The sequence below is a fragment of the Gymnodraco acuticeps genome, unplaced genomic scaffold (genome assembly GCF_902827175.1).
Source record: "Gymnodraco acuticeps unplaced genomic scaffold, fGymAcu1.1, whole genome shotgun sequence".
NCBI classification, from domain to species: domain Eukaryota; kingdom Metazoa; phylum Chordata; class Actinopteri; order Perciformes; family Bathydraconidae; genus Gymnodraco; species Gymnodraco acuticeps.
Genome location: NW_022990274.1, coordinates 2,667,101 through 2,684,898, shown reverse-complemented (window position 1 = coordinate 2,684,898; position 17,798 = coordinate 2,667,101). Strand labels below are relative to the sequence as shown.

Here is a 17,798-nt window from a genome sequence, read left to right as displayed (position 1 = left end):
CAAGCTCCGGCTCCTTCCCCCCCAGAGAGATGACGTTCCACGTCCCCAAAGCCAGCTTCTGTCACCCGGGTCTGGTCCGTCGAGACCCTCTGCTTTCACTGCCACCCTTCTGGCAGCGCACCCGACCCCATCGTTGTTTCCCGTAGGTGGTGGGCCCGCGGGACGGAGAAGCGGAGGTGTTGCTCCGTGGCAATCCCGGCCACCAGACGCTCGCTGACGAGTCCTCCTTCTGGGCCTGGCTCCAGAAGGGGACCCCGGGCTTCCTCCGGGCCGGGTATCCTCACTTCTTTGTTGTTCTTTCATGAGGTCTTTTGACCAGCCCCAACCCTCAAAGCCAAACAGAACAAACTTAGAATCGAAAAACGATCCCCTTAATAAAAAATGAAAAGGTACCAAACTCGCCATTACTTGCCCAACGACTCCAATACTTCCACATATAGATGGATCCCAATCAACCCAACAATTCCTTAACAGCTTTATTGGAAACAATATGCAAGACATCCATATTTCAGACTTACTATTCTTCAACCACTTCACCATTACAAACCATCCATGTTTCAAAAACCATAAAATAGCTACATTTTTGACAGCCTGATAAATAATTTCACCAAATAACTAAGAACACTACCATCCGGAACAATCCTGATATCTTATTAAACTCAATTAGTGCAATCAAGATAATATTTGCATTAAAGGGGATAACATGTCTTTGGTAGGAGGAGAACCGTAACAACCAACAACAGTTTAATTCTTACCATGAGCCAAATCAATACTAAGAGAGGGCAGGACCTGTGTATAAGACTGGATTTAACTTATATCCCCTTCACTATGTATCCAATATAGACTCGGAGAGCCAAACAACAGTTAAATTGGAAGACGGCGATTAAGCTCATAAATGCATCATACCGAACTGACTTGCAATTTTCTTTAAAAATCATAGGACTTGATTTTCCAGACTATTTTGCATAAGAGTACATAAAACTAACAAAAGCAGAAACCCTACTCCATTAAGTCAATATGGCTCATGTTGTTGTCCTGACTACCAGCCTAGTATTTCATTGTTGAGTGTGGGGTATTTGTTGCGTTTAGGCATGCAAAGAAAACTGACAGCTGAAACTAAAAGTATGTCATCACTCTTCAGAAAGTCTTATCTCCTGATAACATCACACTGTCTGTCAAACACTGACTCAACACCCGGAGTGTATGACAAAATAATTCCAAACAAACACATTGGTTACACAATTTGGGTTTGTTTGGTATGTTAGGTACCTCGAAGCTTTAACATTCCATCCAACCGTGAGACAGAAAGAACACGCTGTCTTTTGTGATGATTCAGCTGGTATTCCTATTGTGTAGCTATTTGTGATTGACACTGACACACAGTGTACCCTTGCAAAACAAATAGTATCTGATAAGAGAGCAGGGACCGCCCCGGCCTGACGGACCGCTCACCTTCAGGTTTTGCTACATTTAAAAGGAGCAGCAGCTCACAGTGAGGCTGAGGATCTCCTGCCCAGTACACAGTAAGTGAACCTTTACTGATCATCTATGCATATATAAATACATACATTAAATATTTTTAGTAATTTTGCATTGTCACACCTCAACACGCCTTACAGTTGCAATCCCATTTGAATCTCAGGTGTTTGATTTTAATTTGGTGTGTGAATTGTTTTATCTTTTTGTACAGGGGATCTGTGGAAAATGTCTGGACACCACGGTAAATAACTGTTTTGGTCTATTCTCATCCCTTTGTAACAAATGCATTGGATGTGCATCACATTTACTAAATATTGATTTTTTAATTTCAATACCAGGGGGACACTGTGGAAGAGGAGGCCATGGTGGTCACGGCCATGGTGGTCATGGACATGGTCACGGCCATGGTGGTCATGGACATGGACATGGTCATGGTCACGGTCATGGACATGGACAAGGACAATGTGGTCAAGGCCATGGACAAGGACAATGTGGTCAAGGCCATGGACAAGGACAATGTGGTCAAGGCCATGGACATGGACAAAGTGGATGCCATGGAGTGAAGCGCAGGTGCAAGCCCAAGCGTGGACGCAAGCATATCAAATGTCACAAGAAGGGAAAGGAATGTCACGGGGTAAGACTCAACAGTGCAGTTTTTTCCACAGAATGTAATTTTTTTCAGAATTCAGAGAAACATGATAAAAGATGTTTGTGTAATCCAATTTAATGAAAGCCGGAATGATATAGTATGGATAAATTATTTTATAATTGATTGCCATTTACAGGAAACTAGCATTACAAATTACCTTGAGATTTGGTTTCACTTGACATACAAACGAAATAGAATACGCTCACATTTAAAAACAGTAAAAATCCTTGCTCAGGTATCAATAACTCATATAATAATAATACATGGGATTTTTATGGCGCATTTCCACTACAGCGCGGAGCGCGGTTTAAGTGTGCCATGCCGTGCCCGCAGGGCCGCCTTAATGCACGGGCTGACCTGGGCTGAAGCCCAGGGGCCTACGGAGATCTGGGGCCTATCATGAGCCAATAAAAAAGTTTTTAAAAAAAATTTAAGAAAAAAGTTTTTTATTTCGGATGTTTTTAAAAAACATTTAAATAAACAAAGTCTTGGCTTTCAGAATATGAAACTTTTATTTCCAAAATCACACGATAAATACATGTTTGAAGATTGTAAAGGGAAGATGACAGCTCTCACTCGCCACTCACTCCCCCTCCCTCCGGCGGAAATTATGAATGTAAGGGGTATAGTAATCATAGATAACACGGCAGGGTCCATTACAGTTTGTTTTCATCTGGTTTCAAATAAACAAAGTCTTGGCTTTCAGAACATTAAACTTGTTTCGGCAAATTCAGATGATAAATACAACGTTGAAGCTTGTAACGGCATAATTACAAGCGGAGAACGGAGTAACTTGACGTCACAGCAGGCATAACAACAGCCGGTGTTTCTCGTGGGTGTTTTCCCCGGGAAACAAACACAAACACACACGTATACACACACACACACTTGTGAGCTTCCCCCAGACCAGCAATCCAAACGAAAATATCTTCCCTCCTGGGCACCACTTCACAGCGAATCAGAATGAGAATATGTTTCACATGTGACTTATTCAAATTGCGAGTGATTGATTGACAGATGAAGGTTGTTTAGGAGAAAAAGTTTGAGAAGAAAAAATTTGAGAGTGGCGCTCGGGAAAGGAAATTGTTGAGGGAAAAGGAGTTTCGAGACAAGCAGCTATTACAAAAAATGCCGAAGCTTACAGGTTGTTTTAAACCTGTAGGCCAGGATGAGGAGGAAGGAGGATAGATGAGTTCTGTACCGAGCAGTAGCGGTGCCGGCCGTGGGGCCTCGGAGCCAAGTAGGCCGTCTGGTTCTGATAGCGATGGAGTAGCGGGAGAGGAAAAACAGACAGGAGGGATGTTGGAGGAGATGGAGAGGACAACGAGGACTTGCTACGTGGAGGGGAGCCAACGGCAACCAGACAAATACACGAAGGAGGTCCGATACGTCACTCATCTGGAGGAGAGGACCAGGCGCACGTAGAGCAGAGTGGAGAAGTGCGATCACAGAGCCTGCCGAGGCTATAAATGACTTTGATTTGTTGTTTAAATAGGGGGCCTACAAAACCTATCAGCCCCAGGGCCTGCGTGCCCGGCCCGTTTTTGGTTGCTAGCGGGTACTTTTTCACAGTTTTTCTGGCTCTCCAAAATCGAGGTTCTTTCCGGGCCAACAACCGGGCTGAGTATGCTAAACTAGTGGGAGAATCGCTGGCAACTACAACAAAATGAACATATTTTACCGTGATTCAATTGTAATACACGTTTCAAAATGATGCCGAAGTAACAACATACTGATACCGGTTAGTAAAAACCATGAATTAATGCTTTGACAAGTCTGCAGACAGACGGCAGGCGAAAAACCTTTTAAAATGTGTGTTTACTGAATGGAGATTGGCTAAGCTAACGCAGTATACGCTCCGACCGTCCACACTCACAACAACGGCCTAGACAGACATAAATAAACCAGCGACTGTATTCACTGTATTTTTATTCACAGACAGTCTGTGGTTTGTACTTGTTTAACGTTTGTATAGTTTCTGAACAGATATGAGGAGCTGTGAGCTCTGAGGGCTAACAGCTAACGGCTGATGTTGGTTTTGTATTTCGCATTGAAGATGACGTCACGGCTCCGCCTACACTGCGTTACTATAGATACTGGCCCAGTTCCTAAACTGTAATGGAAACGCAGCATAAAGTGAGCCTGGCCTAACGAGGCCTAGCCATACCGTACTAAGCCAAGCGAGGCCCTGCAGTGGAAAATAACCTAATGCTCAGGGATGCTTATCCCTTCCTAACCTCAGGCAGTCACGTGTTCCTTTCGGTAAACATAGTTTTTGTAGCCATTAAAATGTTTTGGGATGATTATGCATCCGATTATTAGTTATTAATTTCCCTGCAACCATCAACACAATGCGCAGTTTATAACACATTTTTGTGGTAAAGAGATGTTCAGGTAAATCTTATGGTGGCCGACAGGTGCAATCCTGCTCCAATGGCCCAAAACACAATGTTAAGGTTAGCTTATAAATCCAGCTGTAGGAAAGGGTATGGAAGCAAATGAGAGAAGAAATACAGTCATCCAAGTCTGATCGAAATGTTTCACTCTCATTTGTTTTTGTTACTAATATTACATAACTTTTTAACTCACAGTATTCATTCTGTTTAGAGTGCATGCAGAAATTCTCCTTATAAAAATAAATAAATCTTCACATTAGAATTAGATTTACGCAACTTAGAAAAGGTATCCTAGCAAGACATTTATTTTCACCTGTGTCATAAGCCCAGGAGATAACAATATAAAATGAAACGTGCTCTCTTCTGAAACATCCTTTCCAAGAGAAAAACCCCGTCCAACTCTTTTCTCAGAAATGTAATGATAAGCATTGCTGTTTGAATTGTTGATTTAAATTTTTTTCCTGTTCTCCTGCTGCAGTCCTCCAGCAGCTCCTGCAGCAGCAGCAGCGACTCCAGCAGCAGTGACTCTGACTAGATGAACGTTCCTGGGCAGGAGAAAAACAACACAAGTTACCACCTGCAAATCTTCAAATTGAAAAGTTCTTTGTAACTCATAAGCATTTATGTCTCACAAACGTCAACAAGCTTTTGTCAAAACTGACTTGTTCACTGATTGTAATGCTTTTTATCAAACTAAATAATAAAGTGAAATCAGAGCTTGGAATTCTTGGACTTTTTATTTTAAGAAAAGTCACTGTATTTCTGTTAACCTGTTGTTAACCGACGCACCCTCACCATGGTCGGCACCTGGCTGGTACCTGTCGCTGACCCGACTCAAGAGCTCCATGTCTTGCGCCCCCAGTGGTCTTGTATGGAGTCAGATTTGGGTCAATATTCTGCTGTCAATCAAAGTCAGTCTAAAATGGCTTCCACCACTAAATTGAGCATTTAAATGCCACAAATATGGCTACACTCTGTATATGTTAGATTAACAATGGATCAATGTGTACAATTAGACCTGTTATGAACTCAGAAAATATATGTCTTTAGAGCTCCCTTTGCCTCTACAGAGACACGGTTTGCTTACGATTCAAGTGTAATGTTAATTGTGGCCCAAACACAAATCACAAATAGTAAACCAGAAAGAAGTTATTGAATAGAACATGAAAGGTCCTTTTCAAAATGGATTCCTAAATCTAGAAATATATTCATAATTCAAAGACACACTAACAACACTGAATTCATTTACTTTACCAACTTTATCCGTTTCTTTGCAGTATTATGTTTGTATCATTTATTGATGAATTCATACATTAAATTACAATTTTTCCTAATGTAGTCCTCGGGCAGCAACTCCAACTAGATGAAGATGCAAGAAGAAACAGCTGGAAACCTTCATCCTGCTACCTGAAGCTCTGGCCCCCAACTCGGGGGTCTGCAGGGCTTCATGGGGTCGCAAGGCATTTTACATTTTAAGAGTTGTAACATAACTAATAAAAAAACTGAAGAATGTGCCTATGTCTCAGAGTTTAATCCTTTTTTGGAAAGAACATTTAAAGAATTGGGTAGAGTTTGGATTATTATTTAAGATATAAAGTTGTTTGAATCGTTTTTTTTGTCAGGATAATTTAAATTGTTTGTTGTTGTAATAATCATTCTGGCCTCAAGAGGCTGAAGTTCTATTTCTATATCCCTGTGCATCTAATCACCGCCACCAAGTGTTGAAAATAATATTGCAAGATAAATCTAAAAATAAAACTGACATGCAAACATTAAACATAATACTCCTACGTCATCAGGCAGTCTCCCACACAATACAATCTATGTACAGTGGGTTTACAGAAAATTGATTGGCAGCCATTTTGGTAATTGCTCAAATAATAGAAAAACAAAAAACATTTTACAGATCCAGCTAGTACTTGTTTACTTGTTAGGAAGTATGTTTTCCACCTCTGATGATACTGTATGACTGATCTACCCCCCCCCCACAGTGTACCTTTTCTGTCCATCATTAAAGCTAGTATTTCTTACCTGCCTCTTAACTCTACATTTCATTTGACGTCATGGTTTCGTATTACACTATGTGTGTTATCTTTCACTGTGCTTTCATATTACCTTTATGTACCCAAGGAGTGTTGAGCGACCTATGTTTGGCATTGACTTTACTAATAGCTTCACCCTGTTACATTCACATGAACCTAGATGTAATCACTTGCTCATTCATACCATCTTTTGTCTCTTAATAATGCCATTTCATCTTTGACACATAGATACGTCTGATAAGTGTACTAACAAGGGATTAATACAATATTAATTGATGTTATATTTCTTTCTGCCTGATTAAAGTCATCTATATGATTGTCGAGAAGGGATATGTGCAGAAACTCAGCTTATATTAACACAATTTTAAGATTAAAATGTATTTAAATATTTCAAGTGTTATGAGATTGCAAAGGGTCAAATATCTCTAACTAGTGGACTAAAAGATTATTTGTAAACCTGATTTTTTTCTTGCAAATTCAAATCGTTTTTTGTTTGGGTGTGGGAATCCATATCTCAGACTGCACATGGTTCCTATTGACTGTATGTTAAAGATTACACAATCACACCCATTTAGCTCACAAAGCAGAAATGTCCTGATGGGTGTTCTGGCTCTGCCCCCTGTGAGGTGGCCTGCAGATAAAAAGGAGGTGGAGGCGGTGTGATCTGCTCTCCTGCACACAGTAAGTTCACCTCCGAAACTCAGCTGAGGATTCTCTGTAAGGTTCTGAAATACAGAATGATTGTATATATGTGTGTTACCTAAATTAACTGTGCTTTTGTTTTCTGTTTTGCTTTAGGAATCTTTATCTGAGGTTTCAGAATGTACGGAAACAACCAAGGTAAGTATCAAAATCACTGTCTATAAAAAAAATATGGATTACAGACCTGATGTTTAGTTTTGCTAAGTGTGTCTGTTTATCTTTCTTACAGTGCAGATGCTTTTCTGCTTGCTCTTGCCTCTGCTTACTTTTTATGCCGATTTTCCTATTCTTATTCTCTGAAAACTTCGAGCAGCGGCTCCTGGACATTAACTTATCACTGGGACAGTTAATCTTCGTAAATAGACGGAGGGTTTCAGCCATATTTCAACATTTTTACGACGACCTCAGTCTTACAGTAGCGTGGCCTAGCAACAGCTAAAGCCTGGTAGGCTACTGCATGCTATTTAGCTTAAGCTAGTTGGTAGCAAAATGCCTCCGTTCTCTACAGATGACTTCCACAAACTTATAGAGAAGATGGCTGTGTTGGAAATGAAAATGCAACCGTTGGAAGTTAACGTGGAAGTGAATGGACTATGTCGTGGGAATGACACCACTTTACCAGTGTTGCAAAATAATGGAAAAGGGTATGCTAACTCACAGCTAGTTAGCAGCTACAAGGATTCCAAGGAACAGGAGGGCTGTGTACTGGGTAATAAATCTACAAGTGGTAGTCCTCCCTGGAACTCTCTGGGTGCAAAGCCTAAGAGTAAATCATTTCCATGGGATTTGGGAGGACGGATAACAGGCAGAGCCCAGAGCTCCGAAATCTGTGATGCGACCGGCTGGCCTGCATTGTTATCACCCAGGAAGAGCGCCTCTTCAACCCCTATTCATACTAGGAAACAGCAGTGGACAGCTGCTAAAGGGAGAACTACAAACAATCCTCCTAAACCACCAAGTGTGCCAATCCAGAACAGATACGCTCCGCTGACCGAGAACCGGAGTTCTGATGACCTGGATAACCTGTCCTCTTCACACAGCAGGTTAAGGACCAATAGCTACTCCAAAAGTAAAAGGCTAGAGGGAAAGCTAATGACTGGGCCTGAAACTCTGATTGTGGGTGACTCTGCTGTAAGAGATGTAAAAGGTCTGTGTAGTAAGAACAACACCAAAGTACTCAGTTTTCCCAAGGATGTGGTCTCTGACTTGGCTGAGAAGATCCTGCATATTGGGGCTGAACATCAGAATGTAAAAAATGTGGTACTGCACATTGGAACAAATGATGTTGTGAAACAACAGTCAGAAGTGCTGAAAGAAGACTTTAAATGTTTGTTGGAAACTGTCAGCTCTCTAAATGCAGAGGTGTTCATCAGTGGCCCTCTACCGCCAGTCAGAAGAGGAGTGGAGAGATTCAGCAGATTGTTTGCACTGAACACCTGGCTTTCAACTGTCTGTACTGACCATTCTGTCCATTTTATTGACAATTTTAAGGCAAATGGAGTTTGTCTGAACAAGTCAGGAGTAAAATTGTTTATCTCTAACATATTCAACTGCCTGCGTCATCAATCTGTTCCCTCTGCCAAGGACAAGCGGCAAGAGGAATCAAAACAGGAGAAAGACACAACACATCGCGCAGAAAACCCTGAAGACTTATCACTGCACCCGCCTGAGGAATGTTCTGATTATGACACAAATGGAGGAGTCTCCACTGCCCGTCACCCTCCCTGTCAACGCCTTTGAGGATACTCTTCATTCATCCCCCAGCTCTCTCTACTCTCCGCTCACCCTCTCACCCTCTCACCCTCGCCCACCCCCCTGGAGTTCAATGACCGCATGACGGCGACACGCAGGGTTGGCAGCATGTCCTTTACCCCCGCCCCTCAACTACGCCCACCAAAATCACTGAAGCAGAGATGCGCACCATCTCCCCCGGCTTCATCACCATGCCTACCACAATCATCAAAACCACAACAATACAAGGAAGATGGAAGCAGATTTCCAAACCCCCCTTCCTACAGTGTAGCCCTCACCCTGCCCTCCTATGATGAGAGGAGCAGGGTGGTGGGTCCTCCCTCCCCTTCAAAGCCTGATAGGGATGTGTGTGTACAAAACGCTGGCATGTCCTTTACCCCCGCTCCTCAACGCCCACCAAAATCACCGCAGAGACGCGCACCATCTCCCCCGTCTTCATCACCGCGCCTACGTCAACCACCTCCCCCCCCTGGTCAACCACCTCCCCTCCCTTCAAGAAAGCATCTGCAGTCTCCGAAGCCTGATAAGGATGTGTGTGTACAAAACACAACAAATTCTTACTGATATGTGCTGGGTCCAGGCTCAAGGGCATATGGCACTCTCAACTCTTTCAAGGACATGTCGGGGCCCTGCCTGCCAGTAGTTTTGCCGATATCTGTGTTGATAAGTAATAGATTAAGAGCGGTGAATCATCTTAGAAACAGGAAGCGCTCAAACGTTTGTGTGAGTTTATCTAATTTAGCAGTGATTCCATGTCAGCCACAGCTTGTTACAAAAAACATGACTGATAGTGTGTTTAACAAACTTAAACTAGCTTTATTAAATGTCAGGTCTTTGGCAGGAAAAACATTTTTAATCAATGATTTTATCACTGAGCACAATCTTGATTTTATGTTTTTAACGGAAACTTGGATTGAACAAAATAACAGTGCAGCTGTTCTTATCGAATCAACCCCTCCCAACTTTAGTTTTATGAGTCAGGAAAGAATGCATAAGAAAGGGGGTGGAGTTGCTATTCTGTTCAATGAATCCCTTCAATGCAGGAAGACATCGTATGGAAACTTTGATTCTTTTGAATATGTGGCCCTTCAGCTGAAATGCTCCTCTCGAGCTCTGTTCCTAAATATCTATAGACCACCCAAATACTGTGCAAGCTTTTTTGATGACTTTACTGAACTGCTGTCTATAGTGTGTATTGACTTTGACCGTCTAGTCATTGTTGGTGATTTTAACATCCATGTTCAAAAAGAGGTAACCACAAAGCGATATTTAACTGAAAACACTAGGGAAATGTTTACTCAGAATTTTTCTTCCACACTTGCCCCTGCTAACATCTCAGTAAATGAGCTAGTAGATCATTTTAATTCAAAAATTAAAAATGTTATAGATGCCATTGCTCCAACTAAGGTAAAGGAAGTGTCTGGCAAGAAAATATCTCCATGGAGAAAGGCCATGACCGTGAAAACAGAAAAAAGAGAATGTCGAAAAGCTGAACGCAGGTGGCGAAAAACAAAACTCCAGGTTCACTTTGAAATCTATAAAGAGAGACTTGGCCTTTATAATTTGGAATTGAAAAACGCACGACAATCGTTCTTCTCCGACATCATTACCAAAACCAAAAACAACGCACGTGCCATGTTTGCTACCGTCGACAGACTAACTAACCCCCCAGTGTCAGTAGCCTCTGAATTTCTATCCACCAGGGCGTGCAATGATTTTGCCTCCTTTTTCACTGACAAAATTCAGAAAATCAGACAAGCAGTCAGTGCCTCTGCATCAGGAACAGCAAATGTGTTGTCTCTGTGTCCACCTAATAACAATTCAAGCACCATGACACAATTCCATCAGATTAATGATAAAAACTTAGAGGACATTATACAACTTCTGAAATCCTCCTCCTGCTGCCTTGATATTATTCCAACAGGATTTTTCAAAGATGTTTTGCCTTGCATAGCCTCAGATCTACTTCATATAGTAAACAAATCTCTTCACTCAGGTATTTTTCCACAGGCCCTGAAAACTGCAGTCATTAAACCGCTCTTAAAAAAGAATAATCTAGATGCTTCAGTAATGAACAATTACAGGCCCATATCAAACCTCCCATTTCTAGGTAAAATCATTGAAAAAGTTGTTTTTCAACAGTTGAGTAATTTCTTGCATTTAAATAACTGTTTCGATGTGTTCCAGTCAGGCTTTCGTCCAAACCACAGCACTGAGACTGCTCTTGTAAAGGTCTTCAATGACATCCACTTAAACACAGACAGTGGCAGAACTTCAGTGTTAGTATTATTAGATCTCAGTGCTGCGTTTGACACTGTTGACCACAACATATTACTAGACCGACTGGAAAACTGGGTGGGACTTTCGGAAACAGTTCTAAATTGGTTTGAATCCTACTTAAAGGACAGAAACAACTTTGTTTCTATAGGTAAATACACATCTGAGTTGACAAATATGACATGTGGGGTACCTCAAGGCTCCATCTTGGGGCCTCTTCTCTTTAACATCTACATGCTACCACTGGCTCAGATAATGAAAAACAACAAAATAAGTTACCATAGCTATGCAGATGACACACAAATTTACGTAACAATTTCACCAGGAGACTATGCTCCAATTCAAACACTGAGTAAGTGCATTGAACAAATCAATGACTGGATGTGTCAGAACTTTCTCCAATTAAACAAAGATAAAACTGAGGTAATGGTTTTTGGAGCCAAGTCAGAACGTATAAAAGTTAGCACTGAGCTTCAGTCTGCAATGTTCAAAACAACAGATAAAACCAGAAATCTAGGTGTAGTCATGGACTCTGATCTGAGTTTCAACAGTCACATTAAAACAGTTACTAAATCAGCCGACTATCACCTAAAGAATATATCTAGGATTAAAAGACTAAGGTCACAGCAGGATTTCGAAAAACTTGTCCATGCTTTTATCTTCAGTAGACTCGACTACTGCAATGGTGTCTTCACAGGTCTCACTAAAAGATCTATTAGAAAGCTGCAGCTGATTCAGAACGCCGCTGCTCGAGTCCTCACTAACACTAAGAAAGTGGATCACATCACTCCTGCTCTGAAGTCTTTACACTGGCTTCCTGTGTGTCAAAGAATAGATTTCAAAATACTGCTGCTGGTTTATAAAGCACTGAATGGTTTAGGCCCAAAATACATTTCTGACCTCCTGCTAAATTATGAACCATCCAGATCTCTCAGGTCTTCAGGGACTGGTCAGCTTTCTGTCCCCAGAGTCAGAACTAAACATGGTAAAGCAGCATTCAGTTATTATGCTCCAAATATCTGGAACAAACTCCCAGAAACCTGCAGGTCCGCTGCAACTCTGACTACTTTTAAATCCAGGCTGAAGACTTTTCTTTTTGTCGCTGCTTTTAATTGAACTATTCATATCTTAGACTGCACTGTAACTTTTATCCATGTACTTTTTCTTTTAATGTTTAGTTGAACTATTCATATCTTAAACTGCACTGTAACTTTTATCCATGTATTTTTTTCTTTTAATGTTTATTTTATTAGCTTTTCTTTTTAATGACTGATTTTAAATGCCATTTTCTTAATGTCTTTCATTTTTTGTAAAGCACTTTGAATTGCCTTGTGTTGAAAAGTGCTATATAAATAAACTTGCCTTGCCTTGCCTTAAGTCCTAATCCTTGTGTTTAGGAAACCAGTACCCTCCTGGTTACCCAAACCATCCTCAGCAGATGCCGGGGGGGTACCCTCATCCTCGGGGCTCTGTCCCACCACCAAACTACCCCCCTCAACACGGAGGCCAACACGGACCAGGACCGGGTTATGGGCCAGGACCGGGTTATGGTCAGGGAACTGGAGCTGGTTGTGGACCAGGTTTTGGTCAAGGCCAAGGACAGGGCCATGGCCAATGCCACGGTCAGGGTCATGGGCACGGACACGAACATGGACACGGACATGGACACGAACATGGGCATGGACATGGACACGAACATGGGCATGGACATGGACCATGTCATGGAGAGGGCCATGGCCATAAACACAAGCATGGTCACAAGCATGACAAGTGCCACAAGAAAGGAAAGGACTGTCACGGGGTAAGATTCAAACATTATTTTTATTAATGCATGTTGGTTATATTTACTAAAAAATAGAAAATAACTCCTTTTTGTATTCACACTTTGGTTTTTGCAATTTATAGGATCAAGGATCAGCTGTTTAGAAGAAGAAAAAAAAACATTGTATCTATAACAAATAAATATAAATTTAAAATCAAAACTTAATACAAAATAAAAAGTAATATTGCATACAATACAATCCTATCAATGTAAATTAATAAAAAATGAATGAAATACAAAACGAAATACTGATATTCCCAATATTATATATATATATATATATATATATATATATATATATATATATATATATTAGGGCCGGGACTTTAACGCGTTAATTAAGATTAATTAATCACACAAAAATTAACGCGTTAAAAAAATTAACGCATTTTAATCGCACTTATTTTTGCACCGCGGAACGTTTCTCACTGGATGAGTTTCAGGCGTACCGATTATACTGGAGCACCAACTAACGTTCATGACTTCAGACAACAACAAACCACAGTGAACAACAGTGGGATATGTTGTTTTAAAAAACGGACGGATGGAAGCGTCGATAAGAGCACGGTTGTGTGCAAATTATGCAAAACGGAATTCGCATATCACCGCAGCACATCAAGCCTCAAGTATCACCTCAATGCAAAACATATAGCAGCTAGCGTGGAAGCTAGCGTGGACGTTAGCCTCTTTTATCGCGTTCACACCAAAAAGAGCCGGTACTAAAATTAGTTCATGAGAACCTTTTTACCCCCACGAAAGTCCCTGCTAGAGAGCAGAGAGCTGCTAGAGAGCAGGGACTTTCGTACGGCTCTCTTGTGAGAAAAGAGCTATATTTCTGATTGGCTGGGCGGATTGCAAACCACGCCCCGTAAAACTCCCAAAAAGTTTTGTGAAGCCGCCATTTTATTATCCTCGCATTAGCATTATTAGCATTAGCCCAGCGCAGAAACGCAGAGAGACTAACTTATGGCAACACAAAATAAAACATGGGAGCGGTGGAGATGAGGAGGTGTCGGCGTTCTGGCGATTTACTCGGAAGGCTGCTGGGACTCCCAGCAGCTTCTACTGAAGCCAGTCCCCAACTCCGGGGACTTCCGGCCGGGGACTTTGGGCCGTGAAGTGGTTTGCGGCCTGCCAGTAAACCCAAAGCAGAAGAAGAAGAAGAAGTGACGTCAGCGGCTTCTTTGCCTAATCCTCCCCCAGGTTCAAAGAGTTCTCATGAACTAAGTTCTCATGAACCTTTGTGGGAAAAGTACTGCGGTGTGAATGCGCCTAATGGTATACTAAAATCCATGTGAAAAAAATTGCTTCTCACTGTTCTCAGGTCAAATATTTATATGTGATTAAAAAAATTAGATTAATTTTTTTAATCGAGTCCCGGCCCTAATATATATATATCTATATATATATATATATATTAGGGCCGGGACTCGATTAAAAAAATTAATCTAATTTTGCCCTAATATATATATATATATATATATATATATATTATATATATATATATATCTATATATATATATATATATTAGGGCCGGGACTCGATTAAAAAAATTAATCTAATTAATTAGAGGCTTTGTAATTAATTAATCGAAATTAATCGCATTTTTAATCACATATAAATATTTGACCTGAGAACAGTGAGAAGCAATTTTTTTTCACATGGATTTTAGTATACCATTAGGCGCATTCCCACCGCAGTACTTTTCCCACAAAGGTTCATGAGAATTTAGTTCATGAGAACTCTTTGAACCTGGGGGTGGATTAGGCAAATGAAGCCGCTGACGTCACTTCTTCTTCTTCTGCTTTGGGTTTACTGGCAGGCCGCAAACCACTTCACGGCGTATACTGCCGCCCAAAGTCCCCGGCCGGAAGTCCCCGGAGTTGGGGACTGGCTTCAGTAGAAGCTGCTGGGACTCCCAGCAGCTTCTACTGAAGCCTTCCGAGTAAATCGCCAGAACGCCGACACCTCCTCATCTCCACCGCTCCCATGTTTTATTTTGTGTTGCCATAAGTTAGTCTCTCTGCGTTTCTGCGCTGAGCTAATGCTAATAATGCTAATGCGAGGATAATAAAATGCCGGCTTCACAAAACTTTTTGGGAGTTTTACGGGGCGTGGTTTGCAATCCGCCCAGCCAATCAGAAATATAGCTCTTTTCTCACAAGAGAGCCGTACGAAAGTCCCTGCTCTCTAGCAGCTCTCTGCTCTCTAGCAGGGACTTTCGTGGGGGTAAAAAGGTTCTCATGAACTAATTTTAGTACCGGCTCTTTTTGGTGTGAACGCGATAAAAGAGGCTAACGTCCACGCTAGCTTCCACGCTAGCTGCTATATGTTTTGCATTGAGGTGATACTTGAGGCTTGATGTGATGCGGTGATATGCGAATTCCTTTTTGCATAATTTGCACACAACCGTGCTCTTATCAACGCTTCCATCCGTCCGTTTTTTAAAACAACATTTCCCACTGTTGTTCACTGTGGTTTGTTGTTGTCTGAAGTCATGAACGTTAGTTGGTGCTCCAGTATAATCGGTACGCCTGAAACTCATCCAGTGAGAAACGTTCCGCGGTGCAAAAATAAGTGCGATTAAAATGCGTTAATTTTTTTAACGCGTTAATTTTTGTGTAATTAATTAATCTTAATTAACGCGTTAAAGTCCCGGCCCTAATATATATATATATATATATATAAAAAGAAAATCTGAGTTTATCACATGATATCAAAGAAGTACTGTATTGTATTTTTGAAAATAATTCACAATATTGTTCAACAAATAATGACACTTTCCTTACATTTTGTGTGTGTTTGTTGTGTTCTTCCCCCCTGCAGTCCTCCAGCAGCTCCTGCAGCAGCGACTCGGACTAGATGAAGGTTCCTGATTGGATGAGAAACAAGACAAGCAGGAATCATTTTCCTCATGCTATATATTACAATCAATATATTACTGTTAAATAATTCTTCATGTACAATTAAAAAATAGATTATGTATCAAACATTATTGTATCGCTGATGGTGTTTGTGTGAATGTAAAAGTGCTTTCTGTATATGAAAATGCTAGTAAAGTAAACTAGCAATGGCTTAGTTTTTTCATTTGCTTTTTGTAAGGAACTATTACGGCAGTGCATGCTTTTGATATATTATTATTTGAGCGCTCTCTTGTGTTTTACATTTCATCTGACCTCATGGTTTCATATTACACTGTGTGGGTTATCTATCAGTGTGTATTCATATTATCTTATTTACCCAGGGAGCGTTGAATTAAGACCTTTGTTCTGAGTGATTTTGAAATAGTTACACACCCTGCGGCCAGGGGCGCCGCCAGGGATTTTGGGCCCCATGAAAAGATCTCACATTGGTTACTTACATTTTTTTTTCTTAATGTTCTAAAATTGTTTGGGCCCCTGTTGATGCTTGGCATTCAGGCCAAAGAGATCCATTTTGGTTTCATCAAACCAGAACATTTGGTTTCTCGTGGTCTGAGAGTCCTCTAGGTGTACCATGGGGGCTTTCATGTGCCTTTTGCTGAGGAGTGGCTTCCTTCTGGCCACTCTACCATAAAGGCCTGATTGGTGGAGTGCTGCACAGATGGTTGTCCTTCTAGAAGGTTCTCCCATCTCCACAGAGGAACACTGGAGCTCTATCAGAGTGGCCATCGGGTTCTTGGTCACCTCTCTGACTAAGGCCCTTCTGCCTTGCTGCAAGCTCTAGGAAGAGCACTGGTGGTTTCAAACATCTTCCATTTGCAAATGATGGAGACCACTGTGCTCGTTGGGACGTTCAATGCTGCAGATATTTTTCTGTACCCTTCCCCAGATCTGTGCCTTGATACAATCCTGTCTCTGAGATCTACAGACAATTCCTTGGACCTCATGACTTGGTTTGTGCTCTGATACGCACTGTAAACTGTGGGACGACAGCTGTGTTCCTTACCAAGTCACGTCAAATCTATTTAATTGACCACAGGTGGACTCCAATCAAGTTTGAGAAACATCTCAATTTTCAGTGTCATAGCAAAGGGTGTGAATTCTTATGTACATGTGATATTTCATTTGATTATTTTTAACACGTTTGCAAAAAAGTCTTTAAAAAACGTTTTCACTTTCTCATTATGGGGTATTGTGTGTGGAATATTGAGAAACAAAATGAATTTAATCCATGTTCAAATAAGGCTATAACGTAAAAAATGTGAAAAAGGTTAAGGGGTATGAATACTTTCCGGATGCACTGTAAGTATCACAACCCCTGTCAATTATAATTCATATACATCACATACCTGATGATGTCTTGTGATACGTATTTTTTCTTCTTATGTTTAGAATACATGTACCCTCCTGTTGACCCATATATGCTAGTATCATACCCTTATGGGCAATACGGTTATTATCAACCACCAAACTACTTCCATCAGACATGTACCATGATATATGTTCAAGGACCTCTGGCTGGTCAGGGGCATGGCCACAGAGATGGTACTGGCCAGCAAGACCGCCATATAGAGCAGCAATGCCACTGAGATGGCCATGACCGTAAGCAAGTGTCACCAGAATGGACAGGACTGTCACGAGGTAAGATATGATCATTTGTATAGCTTCTATGTTGGTTATAGAATATATTTGATTCTAGCAGTTCAGTAATTTTGATTAATCATAATGATAGTGATTATAAATATTTAAAAAAAAAC

The 17,798-nt window shown here is 41.0% G+C and overlaps 2 protein-coding genes across 3 annotated transcripts; both read left to right on the top strand.

Moving 5' to 3' along the window:
• The first annotated feature begins 1,297 nt into the window (after nucleotides 1-1,297).
• Nucleotides 1,298-5,248, top strand: LOC117549467 (holotricin-3-like). The gene is made up of 4 exons (XM_034221420.1): nucleotides 1,298-1,523; nucleotides 1,691-1,720; nucleotides 1,818-2,113; nucleotides 5,003-5,248. The coding sequence occupies exons 2-4, from the start codon at nucleotides 1,705-1,707 to the stop codon at nucleotides 5,057-5,059; spliced, it is 369 nt and encodes a 122-aa protein (XP_034077311.1). The 5' UTR covers nucleotides 1,298-1,523; nucleotides 1,691-1,704; the 3' UTR covers nucleotides 5,060-5,248.
• A 1,909-nt stretch (nucleotides 5,249-7,157) lies between these two features.
• On the top strand, nucleotides 7,158-17,387 carry LOC117549466 (holotricin-3-like). 2 transcript variants are annotated; one of them, XM_034221418.1, is made up of 4 exons: nucleotides 7,158-7,247; nucleotides 7,365-7,406; nucleotides 12,695-13,098; nucleotides 15,947-17,387. In XM_034221418.1, the coding sequence occupies exons 2-4, from the start codon at nucleotides 7,388-7,390 to the stop codon at nucleotides 15,980-15,982; spliced, it is 459 nt and encodes a 152-aa protein (XP_034077309.1). In that variant the 5' UTR covers nucleotides 7,158-7,247; nucleotides 7,365-7,387; the 3' UTR covers nucleotides 15,983-17,387. The 2 variants fall into 2 exon arrangements, with proteins under 2 accessions (XP_034077309.1, XP_034077308.1); XM_034221417.1 differs by having other exon boundaries at nucleotides 7,245-7,283.
• Nucleotides 17,388-17,798: the final 411 nt, after the last annotated feature.